The following is a 17,091-nucleotide window of genomic DNA, read 5'->3' on the forward strand; positions in this document are numbered from 1 at the left end:
AAAGAATGGACAAAAAAAACATTTCCCTGAAAAGTGAACGCACACAGATGTGCATGCTTACAGCCCACCACTGGAGTAGGAGGGAACTGGGCGGGTCTCTACATTAGGATGGCCAAGACATCCAGCTTCCAATGCGCTGATGGCAACAGATAAGTAAAAAGTGAGCTCCTCGGACGCACGACAACACACCAACTGAAGTGGAAAGCGGCTCCTGTTCTGCTCCTTATCCCATTTCGGACGTTTCGTACAAGGCGGTACGGCTTCAGACTACTACAGAACTGAATCAAAAGGAAGAAGTCAGAGTTAAGAAGACAGTCTTTGGCTCGTGCGTTAAGTTTGCTTGATTACTTTGTTTTAACTCTTTATGTCAGCAAATACGTATCTTACTTTGTAGTGTTTATAGCTGGAAAGGTGGAAAGCAACAATTTTCGTTTGCCATCTCGAAGACAAAATTGAACTAATGACGGCAGAGGTCCAGCAGCCCCCAGCGCAGACTCCTGGCCAGAGCAGCCCGATGTCTGCCCCGGAGAAGCCGCACGGACAGACCGCGGTGATGGAAACCGCCTCTTCCACTACGAAAACCAAAAAGACAAACGCAGGGATCCGCAGACCAGAGAAACCCCCTTATTCATATATTGCTTTAATAGTCATGGCTATCCAGAGCTCCCCAACCAAGCGCCTGACGCTCAGTGAAATATATCAATTCCTGCAGAGCCGCTTCCCGTTTTTCAGGGGCTCATACCAGGGATGGAAGAACTCCGTGCGTCACAACTTGTCCCTGAACGAGTGCTTCATTAAGCTGCCCAAAGGCCTTGGCCGGCCAGGGAAGGGCCACTACTGGACTATCGACCCGGCTAGTGAGTTTATGTTCGAGGAAGGCTCCTTCAGAAGGAGACCCAGGGGTTTTAGGCGCAAGTGTCAGGCGCTGAAGCCCATGTACAGCATGATGAACGGCCTGGGATTCAACCACATCCCCGAGTCCTACAACTTCCAGGGGAGCGGCGGGGGCCTATCCTGTCCGCCCAACAGCTTGTCTCTGGACAGTGGGCTTGGGATGATGAATGGACACTTGGCAGGTAACATGGACGGCATGGGTCTGTCCGGGCACACCATGTCACACTTGTCGACCAACAGTGGACATTCCTACATGGGAAGTTGTACAGGATCCAACGGGAGTGATTATCCCCACCACGACAATTCTGCCTCCCCTCTGCTCACCAGCGGAGGAGTCATGGAGCCTCACCCCGTCTACTCGAGCTCAGCCTCGGCGTGGGCTCCGGCCCCCTCGGCCTCGCTGAATAACGGGGCCTCCTACATAAAACAGCAGCCGCTGTCTCCTTGTAATCCAGGGGCAAACTCGCTGCAGCCAAGCTTGCCCACACATTCACTAGACCAATCTTACCTGCACCAGAACGGGCACAGTACTACAGATTTACAAGGTAGGCTCAATGATATATTAACCTCTAATGTATGTAAACATTTTGCGTAACACTGCGTAAATGAGTGAGAAATTTTAATCATAGAAATTATATGATGCAGCAATATTTACAAATGCCAAACAATTTCATTAAAATAGGTTCTAAACAATAAGTTCTACGCAGGCTCACATATTTGTATAGACTTCTGCCAAACGTGCATGGCCTAAAATCATTGATTTACCTTATTATAATATCACTGCGTTTGCGTAACGCAACACAGGCTTATCTCATATTGTACAAAACAGAAGAAAAACTCAAGGCCATTAAGGAAATTGATGCAACTAAAAGAAACCACGCATTTTCTCCCACGTTTCATTCTGCTCCGATCGAAACAGATTACAGTACTCCAAATAAATACAACAAATAGGGGTTTCAAACTCGCACGGTTTCAGTTTCTGGAAGTGATAAAAAAAGACAGCATGGAGAGCATAATACGATCCTTGCCAATCTTCGGGCAATAAAAACAAGCGCGGTCAGGACCAGCCTGCCTTGCCCAGTGGCCCCGACTCCTCTGGGACTGGCGTGCAAAAGGGCCACTGTCAATTAGCCCTGAAGCTGCTCCACTTTTGACAATCTTAATCGCGCTTGCTTAATGGACGTTGAGTCTGTGAGGAATGTAGGCTACAGAGTTAGTAAAGCAAAACTATGCTCTATAAAGGTCTTCTACAAATGCAATACACAATTTATCTTGAAAGTATAATTTTCAATCTTCGAGAAAGTATTCGATATTGGGATACCTTTTACAAAATATGTGGTGTATCAGTTGTTTCTAACACAAATCTGTTGTTGTTATTATTATTATATTTTATGCTTTACACTTTCAACTATCAATGGATCCCTAAAATCAAAGTCAAGGCTGGCTGCTCTTAGATAAAATCTATACCATGGATACTTGACAATTAATTAGCCTAACAATTACATTCTACAGAAAATATTTATCCAACTGTTATAATTATTCTATTATTTCTAAAGGTCTGTGATATTTAAACTAAAAAAAATGCTTAGAAGTTGTCAAAGTCTAATTAGACCACGGCGTGACCTTACATATTGTCATTGTTTTTAATCCATATTTTACATTTCGTAGGTATTCCTCGGTACCATTCCCAGTCTCCGAGCATGTGTGACCGAAAGGAGTTCGTCTTTTCGTTCAACGCCATGACGTCCTCAACTATGCACTCACCGAGCAGCAGCGCATACTACCACCACCAACAGGTCTCCTACCAGGACATCAAGCCCTGCGTCATGTGATGATAACCCCACGGACAACCTACAGACCAGAGGACGGTGGCACAGACTTGAGCCATGCAGCGGGGTGAACTGAAACGAGAAGAGACGAGTAAATAACCACTGAGAGACATAAAGGCATGCCCCGGCCCATGGAGAGCACCCACTGCTTCAAGTAGAACGGACTACTTTTCTGTTTCACACAGCTACAAAGACGCGGAGACAGGCCACTCACAAAGCAACCACATAATAATAATATATAATAATATTAAAAAACTTTTTCATGCCATCAACATCGACCAGCGGGGTAAAGACTGGGTGTATGAAACCCTGCTGCTGTTTGGTACTTAGTCCTGCAGAGCGGATGACTACCACTTCACACTTTTGTTAATGTTTATTCTTCTTGTTAAAGTAGGTCATTGTAAAAAATACACACGTCCATTTTCTCCGACTGACGTTTTTACTTTTCTCATTTGAGGCTCTTTTTCTCTTTTTTGGACTTTCAACGTTGAATTTTAAAGGAACAATTATGGACATCACATAAAACATGCCCATATATAGTGTAAAAACGATGAAGGCACTTTTCGAATAGCCTAAGCGCATCTTTTTATTTATTCTGTAGGCCTACATATTTTAATTTTAGGCGAATTGGCCAAGGAGGTATATTCTTTATTGGCAATATTTGTCAGAACGCTTGTTATTGTTTTGAAATGAAAATTGAGGATATATTGTAAGCACTGTTATGTTGTTTGTATTAGAGATATGTAGATTATTAATTTCAGCACTGTATATAATGTTAGGGAAATTAGCAAGGGTCCATCAATGAGGGCTAATTTTTAGGCTATATTACAACAAATCATTTGTAAGAAATAAAATATATCTGTTCGGCTGTTTAAGCCTAAATCCACCAAAAAAAAATATTTGATTTCATCACACACCCAATTCATGCCAAAAGTTTTCACTGCAAAATGTCCCACCAAAACTGTAAATCTCACACCGGTCATCACTTTTACACAATCAAACCAAAATTAGCAGTATTTAAAAAGTGAAGCAATTTCTGCTTTTTCCTGAAGCATCACACTATTTATAACAATTGAACAGGACTCCAACATAAGTGTACAGGCCTGCAATCAATGAATCAATCAAATTAAAAAGGAATCTGATTTCACGTGGCTTTAATCTACTAATCTTTGAAGCCTAAAATGAAAGCATAATGGGTATACAAGGTTCACAATATTGTACAGTAGTACAAATGTTAATATCACAGTGGTGTCTTGTTATAATGCAGTTCACGACTGAGGCTAGAGTCTGACAGTTTAACCAACAGTGTTTTTACCTGGCCGGAGCAGGACATGTCTGTTAATGAAAACTGACATTGAATGAACTAATCTGATTTTCCACAAAACAATGATTAATTGATTTTAAATAAAGGGTTTACAAAGTCAATCGTTGTATGCCCTCTATAACAACAATGTAAGCAATTAAGGCGTAATAACATCAGAGGCAGAGATCTCAACCATGTTTGGTTACCGGTTGAAAAACCTGCAGTACTTCGCCCGGGCTGGTTAGTTCCAGGACAGTTGTTTCCCTCAAAATCATTTTGTTCAAAGGATGAGTCTGCTCAATAACTCAGGGAGTCCAAGGAGCACTAACTTTTGACAATCTACACAAAGAAATGGGCAACAAGAAAATAAAATTCCCAAACTAAAAAGAGGTTCACTGGGCTTTACATAAAATACGGAGGTGAAAGCTTTGCTCTTCTACTTATATATTACACAAACATCAAGCTCAACATGTATAGAGGCACAGGAATAAGACGTGAACACACAAGTGAATGGAGCCAATTTACTTATATTACAAAAGGAACATGAGCCAAAATGCTCATTGGCTTCCTTATTTGATTATAGCAGCAGCAATTTATAATTGTTAGTTTTACTGGCTGCAAGGTATTTTCATATAAATTGGCCAAATAAGAAAGTGTTGATATCTTTTAAGAATTTTAAACTATTTTAGTTTCAGGAAAGTTCGTGGTGTTGAAAGTAACAGGTGCTTCAAATGTAGAAAAACATGGCGGCAGCGATCTATTTTTTGTGAGCACCCACATAGTTCACTCAGTCAAGTAACTGAATTGTAATTCAAGATGTCTTCCTATTCATTTTAGTGAGTAAGTAATGTTGTCGAGGCTTGTGTGTACATAGATCTGAACTTCAGTCCATAGGCATTCTGTGTTTTAATACTCGAGTTGCTTTGAAATCTTACATGACCACGGACTGAACCCCAGTAAAATGAGCAATGACATCGAGCATAGGGATAGCAGGCTCAACAGGAGTTGAACAGCGCATTAACAAACCCATGACATTTGCCGAGGTTCAGTGCTCTGGAGGGGCAGAGGGAGTGAGATGGGGCTCCACAGCTGTTCCCTCACCAGGCCTGGATGACAGCTCCATAAAAAGCCTGAGGCCTGCTCTGTGCAGACAGACATGCTGTGTGCTTGCGCCTTCAGTGACAACAGTACACTCGTCTAACACTGCAGACTGACAGGATAGTGATCCGCGCAGAGAAACATTAGATTCAAACATTACAGGGCACGAGATCTGTAATGTCTGGAGTGCTTGCATGCGTTTAATTCTTAGGATTTCAGCTTACGTTATTTTTTGCTCTGTACCAGCACCATCACCAAAACAAGTTTTTTATATTACTCATCAAGAAAAAAACTAACTGAATGCATAATCCAAAGTTTCCTTAAAATCACTAATGTGAATCAATTTTAAGTATTTGCTTTTGTTTGTGTGAGCTCAATGATCTGAGATATCATGCTTTTAGTTTAACTTAACATCCAATTACTGCCTCCTCATCAGAACAATGTGTAAAATTGATAAGGTTAGTTTAAGGGGGTAACAGGCAATTTCCTAAATGCCACAAAACAATGTGAAAACACATCACCCCTCAAGTAGTTGTCAAAACCAAAGTAAGACACTAGTTTTGTTTATATATATATATATATAAAAAAAAAAAAAAAAACAGACACTTAGCCGGAGCCAATACAGTCAAATGCTTCAATGGAGAATGTTACAATAGGTTACAAATTGATACATTAACACAAGAACAGTTCAGCCGGCACCGTAACATCTCTTAACCGTTACATGGTGAGCCTGGCTTCATACTCAAACTGGCCAAACCAAACAGGAAGCCATGAATGTGTCATTTCTGTCAACAAAAGATACAATTATCACTGTTTAATTTTACAATGTTCGTTCCCAAAAAAGTAGAAACTGCAAGGAAGTAGAAATCAAAAAGCATAGCTCCAACAAGGCTACAAAACTCTCTACATTTGTTATTTCAAAATAAAGTAGGTTTAGATCTTTATAATCTGCATCCAGATCCAGATCAGTTTAAATTCACGAAAGGACAATCATGTTGATTTTTTGAGAATACCTAAACCCTGGGCCGTATTAAAGGATGAGTTGTAAAAATTTTAACTGAGTCAGAATTGTGATGACAATTATGGCCATTTAAACAATAAGTTGCTGTAGTCTAATCAAAATTGTATAACGATTTGCAAATATGTCCACATCTTCTAAATTGGTTGCAACTGCACAGTAAAGCAATTTATGCCAAATGGATCACTTTGGTATTTCTCAAGGAAACGGGAAAAGAAAAATGCTACTATTTAAATATTACAGACTTTGTTGAAAAACGTGTTTTAAAAAAATGAACTCCTGTGTAGTCAAACCTATAATGTATATGGATATGAAATTGTTAGACCAGGGATTTTTTCATTTTACTTGTAAGCTTCCAGGCTCAGGAATCATCAGGATGGTATAAATTGTTTAAATGACCACATGGTTGCGCTATCCGCAACAAAAACTAACCAGTTCATCAGTTGACCCATGACCATAGCAAATGGTTTCGATATCAACAAGCAGACAAACGGGTATAAAAACAAGACTCCCTTGAAGGAAGCAACTATGATAACTGGTTGTGGAAATAAAATGTATTGAACAATTTAAAACAATTTACTCTACTCTCTATTTTAACAAATAGACTGTATATACAGTCTTAAAAGGAAAATAACTCGTCCATCGCTAAGAACTACTCAAAAAAGCACCTTCAAAAACTGAAGGCTCTCGGGACACACACTGCGAGGTGTGTGTGAATAAACAAGGCACATTAGGTGTGTTGTTACGTATTATGAAATGATATCTGTACAAAATACCTTTTTAGTGAAATGCTTTTTGATTCAACTATTGCATATTCTATTCAAATTGTCTAAGCCCATTAGTCTTAGCCTTCAATTTAGATGTCTATGGTTCAAATAACTGATGTCCTCTTGTAATAAATCCAAAAATATCAAAAAACAAACTTATTTCTTCTTAAGGCAATTTTACGTTGCTCCACAATTAATACTTTTTGGGCTGAGTATTGCTTATTGCTATTACTGCTCAGTCTTTTCATTGGTGTCACTCTCAGTATCTGCTGGCGCCGTATCAGATTTCGGAGGTGTTGATGGTCTCGGTCTCCGATTGGACTGTCCGGACCTCTTGCCTCCACGCTGGCTCTTGGCCAGCTCAGCCTGCAGACTGTGACCATTCAGACTGAGATCCTGCAGAGCCTCCAGGGCCTGCTCTGCAGCCTCAGGGTCACTGTAGTCCAGGAAGGCCCTGTGTTGAGCTCCCTGCCAGGTGAGCCTCAGTGGGGCGGCCTCCCTTTCTCTGAGGGCAGCTTTCAGCTCACTAACACGCAGCCCAGCAGGGATTCCCCCCAGGTAAACTGTGGTCACACTCAGAGGGAGCTTACGTTGAGACATGACTTCACTTCCTCCCTCTTCTGGGCCCTTTTCCTTAAGGTTCTCTCCTCTATTTCCCTTTCCTCTCTCATAACCTCCCCCACCATCTCCTCGGCCTTCTTTCCTCACTCTAGCTGGGCGCTGTCTGGCTTTCTTTTCTGACTCTGCTATTTTCTCCGGTTTGGATTCTCCCATATCATCCTGCTCTATGTTCTGCCTTGGCCTCCGCCTGGTTTGCCTTTTGGGTTGACCGGTCTGCAGACCAGGCTCTGCTGCAGGGGGCGCCACCCCCAGTGTTACATCCTTTCCAGCCTCTTCCTCCAGAGCACGCAACTTCTTCAGGATGGGGATCTTCTCCAGCTTTTCAATGTTCAGCTGAAGACACAAAACTCAACAGGCTCAGTAAAACTGAAAGAAGAGGGGTGTCTCTCACACACACACACACACACACACACACACACACACACACACACACACACACACACACACACACACACACACACACACACACACACACACACACACACACACACACACAGCAAACAAGTAGCCCTCTGAGCCAATGCACCATACCTACGGATGAATGACAAATTAATTGGTATTATTCCATCCTGCTCACAGCCCATGCTATAGTAATACCTATCTTTATAGCAGCAGGACATTTCATTTCCCAAGCAGTTAAAAATAAAGACTTCCATCTTGATTTGTTGGGCCTGTAAAGTGTCTTGGCAGCCTTTGATACGGACCCCTCCTGTAAAGGATATACAGGGCTATTGTTTTTAGACTGGCCCGTTTGACCCGTCGTTCCCCTGCAGAGCCAATCTGGCAGGGCAGAGAAGCCTTTGATGATCAGACATGGCCTTCCTGCCAGTGAGGTCACTAAGTCCTGTTTACTTACATGAATGTCTTAAGGAGCAGAGGACACACAGAAACTATCCACAAGTTGAGAATAACGCTCCCAGCGTGTCTAATTAAAAAACAAATTATCAGGTGGAAAACCACTCGACATCCGTCTGCCAGTGTCAATGAATCAGTAAAGGTTTAAGGTCCCGACACATTTAAATATAGACAGATGATAAAGATTGTTATGCGTCTTAGTATACAATGTTCTCTGTACATACTAAAACACTACCTAATATTTGCAGTATTACTGATTAAAAGAATGAGCAGAAAATAAGACTAATATTGTGGAAATTATTAGAGCAGAGAATTGAAATGCATACAGAGGTGCAATGAAGAAGTGAGTCCTGCTGAGATGTGGTGTCACTACATGTCCATTAGAGGGCAGTATCGCTGAGCAGAGACTAAATATTTAGTTCGGTGCTCAGTCAGGACAGAGCATCTCAATTCAATAAACTTTTATCTTTTCCAGTTTAACAGTCACAAAGATAGAGACAGGCCACAACTAAAACATTACAGCACAATTGGCCTTCAGATGTCTTATAACACACTCAATAAATAAAATCATCTGTTGTTTGTAACACATTATTTTAATTGGGATGACGTCTGTTTAATTTTCTCTCATCAACTGGTTAAACATTGGGTTGAACCATCGTGTTATGTATGTTAAATGTTTATTTCTTCAGTCTGATTACCCCGTTGCCTCCATACTGTTTCTCATTACAGTTACGCAACTCATAAGTCGGTTCCATTTTAAGATTAAAACATTACATAAGGACTGACTCACTGATGGGGTGCTTTTAATTAGGCTATTCTTAAAATAGATGTAGTGATGATTTATATCCTTTTTCTTGATGCCATATTTTAAACCAACCTTAAAATAAACCAACCTGAAATGGAAGTTTGACCTACCACTGTTTTAAGCCTGTACTGTGGACCTGCAGTGGCACAAGACACAGCAAAGAAAAGTTATAATAATTCACCTTATTCCAAAAGATTCCCAGTGGTTTGGGGAATTGGTTATTTGTTTTAATAACTCTGGTGGGTGTGAGGATGTAGTCCACAGTCAGGTCATGGCTTTCTATGATCTCCTCTGGAATATCCACCACCTGAAAGCACACATATCCCAATTAGCACCAAAACTACACGTCAGTAATCATGTGGTTGATCAACAAATTTATAACATTTTAAGAATTAATAAAGAAAATTGTTTGTGTAAGTCATATTTTTAAGTTACTTGCTTGTTACAACTTATGAAATATGTGTGTATACACATGTGAGACCTTTGGAATTTGTGTCACGCATTCACCATTAATTTGGACATTTTACACACTAGAATGCAAACAGATTAGTCCAAAAAAATAAATAAAAAAAACACACCATTGTGAATATAGCAAGCACCACTTGACATGTGACTTTATATTTTCAGTGTTTGTATTCGATAAAGTGAGTCAAAGTGCAGGAAGCTTTAAACAAATAAGCTCACCCGTACTTGAAAAGATGAAGAAAAGAATAAAGAGCCATGTGGAACGGAACATGTTGAGAACAGAAAGCGTAAACTAACCTGGCAGTCGTGGACAATCGTAACCACCACAGTGGACTCATTCACAGCTCCCATGCAGGCCATCATGCCATACTCCATGTCAGCAAAGCCCTCTCCTTTTCCAATACGCAGACCTGCAGAAGACACGAGAGCCTCTTTTAAAAAGGAAGGTTTTGAAACGTGTGACACAAAGAAATAGAAAGGTGCCTTCAGTAGAGTGCAGATCTCCACCAGGTGTGTCGGCAAACACCACGGCTGTTATGTATTGTGCATTACATTGTACAATACATAAGTGTAGGACGGAATAACACTGTTGATTTTGCTATCTGTATTCTTACCAGTCATTAGTACTTAAACTGAAACAAATAATTAGCAAGTTTTGTAAATCAGCAACGCAGGAAACACTTGTGTTTAACTTCTGTGTATTCATGGGCGAGGAGTGCATTTTAATCTGTTTTTGTTCGATTTGATATTACTGTCTTGGGCTCACAACACTGTTGAGCTGACACACACACACACACACACACACACACACACACACACACACACACACACACACACACACACACACACGAATAATCATCTGTTAGTGAGGCAAATTTGTTTTATCTTTAGGCTCCCAGTATGTAATTGATTTGGTGAAGTGGTGAATCGTTGGTCACCTTTCTCTGACACGGCCACAGAGCCGACCACGACCAGGTCTACCTTCACCTTCGCGTCCAGGTCAACAGGCACACTGAAGTCTCTCACACCCTGATAAAAGAAGTTCAAACAACAGTAAGAGAAGAGACATTAGGAATATTTTAGCTCTTGGGGGTTCATATATCATAATGATATTCAGTGTGGGAATGTTAACAAAAGTATGTAAACTCAGCAAGTTGAAACCTGTGAGGAAGAGCAAATGCGTAGCTGTTCTTTGCTGGCCCCCTCGGGAGGAGTGATCTTATTGAAAAGGCCGGTACGAAGACGAGGAGTTGGGACCAATAAAGTTTTCTCCGCCTGTGAAAGATTTTCCCAAAGATTAGCCACCAGATACATTTACAGTTACGCAATATGATTAGCAGATGAAAATGGATTGGAATAAATTCAGTGAGATGGCAAAAATAAATACTATGTAGATTCAAAAACCACAAATACAAAGCACTGATGTGCATGAATTGTCACTTCAAGAAGTGAATCGGGGATGTAGTACTTAGTATTATTTAGCAAGTTCTGGAGTCTAATAGAGGATTTGTAATTCTGCCTCTTTATTATTAAATTATTCTGAATTTCTATCACAATCTAAAATGAACCCCTCCGTGTAGTTTAAATTGACAAAGTAACAAAGCAGAAAGGACAGAGAGAGACATTTCTGTAATATAGACTGGGGCACTTTGGTTCTTTGTGTGCGTTTCCACAGTGAAGTGCTACCTGTAGCACTGCAAGCCGGGCACCCTCCAGAGGTTTATCAGGATCCACCTTCACCTCAGTGGACTGGGTGAACACCTGCAGCTCAGACACCTTGGTACAGGCTGTGAAAGCACCCTGGTTGAGAGGAGAGGAAGGTACAAGTTTTTTTTTTTCTTCCCCAGAGTTAACTTACTTCCAGAGTGACAAAGCGCGCCTGCTGCTGAGGTCTGTCTGGGTTTACTTTGATTGTCTGGCTGGACTTGAACTCCTGCAGGTCTACAAGCCTGTTGCATGCTTGACTTGCACCCTGGCCAGTAAGTACACAGTAAAAAAAAGAGCATAGGTGCAGACAAGACAGCCATTATTCATTCAAAAGTCAGCCAAGAGCTGCAGTGAAAACCTCATACCCCATGGTGTCATTATTGTATCAATCATTTTACCCATACATGCATTTACTTTCGCTAAAACCCGTTATGTGCAAATATTTTACATGGCCATTTACTTTAACATATGGAACACACACAGTAACGTGGGCTCATTTACATACCTGTTTGGGAAAATAGTTGTTTTGCCCCATGAAATTAGCTATATTTATGAAATGGAGCGTAGTATTAATACCTTCATGTTTTGTGACTTAACATATGTGACTCTACATAATAGGCTTCACTATGTTAATTCATAAAAGGTTACAACTTTAAGTGTGGTTGTCTAGGTCTTCTTATTAAAATAAAGCTCTGAGTGTTGAACATCTGTTTTATTACTTACTACATACTGTCCTGAGTACTCGTGGCCCCCATGCAAAAGACAGTTAACAAGTCACAGTGAGTACACCACCCTGTATGAATAAAAGTTGAATTGATAAGCAAATAAAAGCCATCGCAACAATGTCTACTTTAATGCCACTGCATATTTGAGTCATGAGTTGTCAGTGTATGAATTTGGTTGATAGCAAGTTATAAAGCAATACTGTGTGTTGGTCGTGCACTACAAGCCTTCCTCAATTAAAATGCGTTAACTTGCCTTGAAATTTGGGATTCTGTTGTGAACAGGCCTGGGAAAATTGGCCAGATTATTATCTTCGATGTAGTCCCAAACTTTCTGACGAATGTCCCATTTCGTCGCTCCTGTAGAGAAAACCGCACAAGCATGAATACTCAAAGTGAAGTTACGCTAACATTAGCCACGCGTTTACAACGGCTACATATTAGCATGCGTTGACGTTCATTCATAGCGACAAAACAAACGTCACGAACACTTAATCGGTCGGATTGCCTTCGATAACATGTTACATTGCGTTACTGGTGACGTAAATGGCTATCTTCGACAACGGAACAAGCTTTATAACAAACTACAAATGAAGCTAGGCTAAGTAGCACTAGCCAAACATTTACACATGCTACACATTAGCATGCAACGACATTATTTTTTTTAACGTCAAAACAAACATCACGACCATTTAACCTACCAGGATTTATTTTTATGACGGGCTCCATTGTGTTATAGGTGATCCAAATTAATCTCTGCTACAGCACTATACGCAGTAAAGTCTTACACGTGAGCTCTGTAACATAATACTGACGGAGCAGCTGCTTGTCAGTGTTTTTCCTTGCTACGGCGGCTTAGAAAAGCCAATTTTAACCAAACGCGAAAAGAAAAGCGCGTGGGTCTAACGAACCTCTCCGTACTTTCTTCTTTCTTCTTCTTCTTTTTTCAGTTTATTGGCGGACTGCAAACCAACGTTTAAGGTGCATGCCGCCACCTACTGTACCGGACAGTGTAACATCATGACTTCACGACAGTTATCATTTAAACACAATAATAATTGTATTATTTATAAATAAAATACAAATAAATAGATAAAAAAAACAAAACAGGTTAAAAAGTACGAGAGTATATTTTAACTGAAGTGTATATGTCATTATTGAACTTCCAACATTTAGGAATAAATGTACATTTCTGTTGGGTACCGGTTCATGTTGGAGTAGAGGGAAATGAGGTTGCAGATAAATTTGACAAAAGAGCATTCAACAAAAATGATATTTCAGAATATTTTTTTTGGGAGGTTAGAAGCAAAATCAGTTATAAAGCATGGAATTATTACATTTTGGCAGGAAATTTGGAATAATGACAACAAAGGTAGAAATTATAACAACATTGAAACGTCAGTCAGAGTGAGAAGTGATGGAAATAAATGTAAGAAAGAAGATGTTACTTTCTGTAGATTAAGGTTAGGACATACAGGACTCAATGACATGTTATACATCATGAAAAAGACAGTGTCGGATAACTGAGCTATGCAACTGTAAAGAAACTGTTGAACATGTGCTGATAGAGTGTATGAAGTTGAGTGTGGAAAGAGAAAGACTGAAGGGTGTTATCTATAGGAGGGGAGTGGAGCATCAAAGGACTGTTAGAGATAGGGGACAAACAAGTTCAGGTTAAAAGGGCTTTATTTAATTTTTTTTTAATCGAACGGGGTTAATATCCAGAATATAACTTCTGTATGACGTTTTTTTTGTTATGTTTCTTTATTTGTTTTTATTTATAAATAATAAAAGTATTATTGTGTCTAAATTATAACTGTCATAAAGTCATGATGTTACACAGTCCGGTACAGTAGGTGGCGGCATGCACCTTACACGTTGGTTTGTAGTCAGCCAATAAACTGAAAAAAAAAAAAAGAAAGAAAGAAAGTATCGCAGTAAACAACAATTTGCTATGTAAATACAGTAAATAGTGGAGTAATGTCTAGCAGGGCAGATCATTAGGTCACTCTCCCCCTGTGTGCGTTGTTATCGGAGCTTCTCCTTGCTTTGTTGACACAGCCAGGCGACTGCACGTGGTTCTAGTGCATGTTGGTGCATGTGAGCTTGCCCCACTGACAAGCTCATGGCCGCAGCTCACCTTTCCCACCGACAGCTTCGTTGCGGAGGCGTAGCACCCCCGTCTGGTGCCCCCATATGTAAAACGTGTTAATTCTTCCAGCATGCTTGCCTAGTTTCAACTGTTAGACTTTCCTCGTCATAGCGTAAGAATATTCAAACATACGTTTATAAAGATGATGTATTGCTTTAAGCATATCCAACAGCACACAAGTAGCGCAGTAGCCTATAACCTTACGTATTTCTACCTGCTGCTACAAATTAGAATAGATGTTAGTCAACTTATCATGTAATTTAATAATTTCACTTTAGAAATATTACTTTAATATAGATAAAGAATTTAAATGCAGGACTTTTCTACAGTTTCTTTAAACTACACTACACCTACACACTTTCTTAAATTTAACTGTAACCCTAACTGTAAGTCAAACTGGAGCACCACCTGCAGGCCTGAAGGTGTCATGTGTCATTCAGCCCAGTTATTGAAAATGTACTGTCCACTTAAACCTCCATTTTCTCCTGGATTTTTCAGGCAGTCTACAGGTATTAATTATCAATATTAACATTGTTATGTGTGTATAATCTAGATACTGCATTCCCAAAGTCCCATGAAAGAACACCATCTCCTCACAGTGTTCTTTACCTCCCTGAAATTACCACATTAAACCTAGACATATGAGCCCTTGCGGTGTTCGGGTCGTGTTTCTCGCAATCAAACTGGTCCGTACTTTGCAGTGAAATTCCAGTGGATGGTTGTGTTTGTGGTGGTTTTGAAGTAGTTGCAGATGGTCTGAAGTATCCTAGTGAAGAACTTTTTGAAATTTTTTCCTCTGGTATTGAGAAAATGAGTCCTCTGCTGGTGAGCACTCTTCTATACAAGGAGCTATCAGACATGAGAGGAAAAAAACATTATACTCATGAACTTATGAGGATCTTTGTAACAATAGCACTTTAATACATAATTGTCACAACTCTATATAACTGGATACATATTTTAAATTAATTTAACATAAGTGCAATCTAGCACTCACAATAAACATATTACAAAATTACTTTTATTTGGATAACATACATATGCAGTATTAAAAATTTAAAATAGCAAAAAGTCCAGTAACTAAAAGACATACAGAAAGTACATAACAAGAAAATACAACTTGAAAATGACAAGTTCAATTTGATTTTGCCAGCTAAATTTCTGTGGAATGAAAAGGCTTGTAGCCTGATCATCTCACAATTGGCCATTTTTCACTTGTCTTGGTAGGAAATGTGGAGGTGTATACAGTCTGCAGTTGTTACTGATCACATTAGCAATAGCTCTGTTCAATTATCTCACTGCATTCCAAATTGCAGACTTTTTTTGTTTTTACTTTAAGCACATACTGCCACTGCCCTTATTACCTATGAACTGTGGGACATATTACTTTGTTATAACATTGCACCATGAACTTTGACCCTCTTGCTCATATGTTCACTGTGCAGAAGATTGTGGATCAGTATAGCCAGAAAAGCTTGCTGGCTTGCATACTGCAAAATGCGACCACATGCACATGCAGTAGGCCATCCTGGTATTTTCGTCAAACTGAATTTTACAGGCATACTTAATCTTTTTCAGGCATACTGAATAGTATGGCAAAGGTTTTGGAACACACAGCCAGTGTCTCCCAGTAACTCATGACAGTGTGACAGTAAGCCAGCATGCACAATACCAAGACCGTGAAACTAAAGCAGTCAAATAGAATTCAGCCATCATTTATTTTATGATTTAAACCTGCGCTTTTCCTTCTGTGACATGTCGAAATGTATTCCTGTGAAAAAGGCCTACAGTAGAGGTTCACAATTAAATCCTCAAACATAAAGGACAGTGTATAAAGAACACTGCTTTTGGTCTGTGATTTTACTAAATGAAAATATGTTTATCTTAATGGGACGATATGGATAAACTGTTATAGTTTATATGTATTTTTTTGTAATGCTTTAGATTACAGACTGCACATTTGCAGTGTAAGTACATGGAAAATATGATGATACAGTGTTGGAACATTTATTGAGAAAACAATTATAGAAACAAGACTAAGAGTGTACAGCCATGGTAACAACAATGCTAACATGCTGATGCAAAGAAGATATGTTTGCTGTAGTCACCGTCTTAGTTTAGCTGCATATTAGCATGCTAACATAGCAATTAACACAAAAGACATCTGAGGCTGATGGAAATGTCATTTGTTTAGCAGGTAATTGGTCACATACCAAAGTATTAGACAAATACGATATGTGAATGGGGTCACTGACATGTGTTAAAGCGCTTTGAGTTGTCGTACGACTAGAAAAGCGCTATACTCGTACAAGTCCATTTACCATTAAAAAATCTGACCCGATGATGCGAGAGGAAAAATCAAGTGATCACCTTCATAGAGCTGCCAAATCTAATCTTGTGTTTTCTTACTAAATTGGAACTGCTTCTTGTGGCTGACTCTAATCACAGAAGTAGTAGGAGGCTGTGACCGGTGGGTTTCTGAATCACATGACTACCCGAGGGTGGTAGATTCTGCCACTAGAGGGCGAGCTCTACCAACAGATTGCCCTCAGCAGACAAAAAACACCATTTCGGGCTTCTCTGAAAGTATGGGATTCAGATTTCCATCCTGCAACCTATCACAGACCAGTCATATAGTTTGTTATTTGTCATGTCATTAAGCTGTGTTTGATTGCCACAAATGTCTTTTAATCATCTGCCTTGCTGTCATCCAGGCACCATGCCTTAGCTTTATATATTTGACATGAACTGAAGACCCATCATCAGGTATAATAACTTGCCTTTTAGTATATATACAAACTATTATTGCCACAGGCATGCACGTACACTCAGGGATACTCATTCTCACACAGGCA

General features: G+C 39.8%; 2 protein-coding genes across 3 annotated transcripts; one reads left to right on the forward strand and one right to left on the reverse strand.

Moving 5' to 3' along the window:
- Positions 1-155: 155 nt before the first annotated feature.
- foxf1 (forkhead box F1) lies at positions 156-4,088 on the forward strand. Its single transcript, XM_068730192.1, has 2 exons — positions 156-1,439; positions 2,563-4,088. The coding sequence occupies exons 1-2, from the start codon at positions 461-463 to the stop codon at positions 2,724-2,726; spliced, it is 1,143 nt and encodes a 380-aa protein (XP_068586293.1). The 5' UTR covers positions 156-460; the 3' UTR covers positions 2,727-4,088.
- A 1,656-nt stretch (positions 4,089-5,744) lies between these two features.
- On the reverse strand, positions 5,745-12,991 carry mthfsd (methenyltetrahydrofolate synthetase domain containing). 2 transcript variants are annotated; one of them, XM_068730191.1, is made up of 8 exons: positions 12,786-12,991; positions 12,341-12,444; positions 11,514-11,627; positions 10,817-10,930; positions 10,594-10,684; positions 9,953-10,065; positions 9,372-9,497; positions 5,745-7,863 (listed from the first exon to the last, which is right to left on the reverse strand). In XM_068730191.1, the coding sequence occupies exons 1-8, from the start codon at positions 12,811-12,813 to the stop codon at positions 7,138-7,140; spliced, it is 1,416 nt and encodes a 471-aa protein (XP_068586292.1). In that variant the 5' UTR covers positions 12,814-12,991; the 3' UTR covers positions 5,745-7,137. The 2 variants fall into 2 exon arrangements, with proteins under 2 accessions (XP_068586292.1, XP_068586291.1); XM_068730190.1 differs by lacking the exon at positions 11,514-11,627 and adding an exon at positions 11,342-11,455 and having other exon boundaries at positions 12,786-12,989.
- Positions 12,992-17,091: the final 4,100 nt, after the last annotated feature.

The sequence above is a fragment of the Cebidichthys violaceus genome, unplaced genomic scaffold, assembly GCF_023349555.1.
Source record: "Cebidichthys violaceus isolate CVI_PGR_0920_01 unplaced genomic scaffold, fCebVio1.0.p SCAF_5, whole genome shotgun sequence".
NCBI classification, from domain to species: Eukaryota; Metazoa; Chordata; class Actinopteri; order Perciformes; family Stichaeidae; genus Cebidichthys; species Cebidichthys violaceus.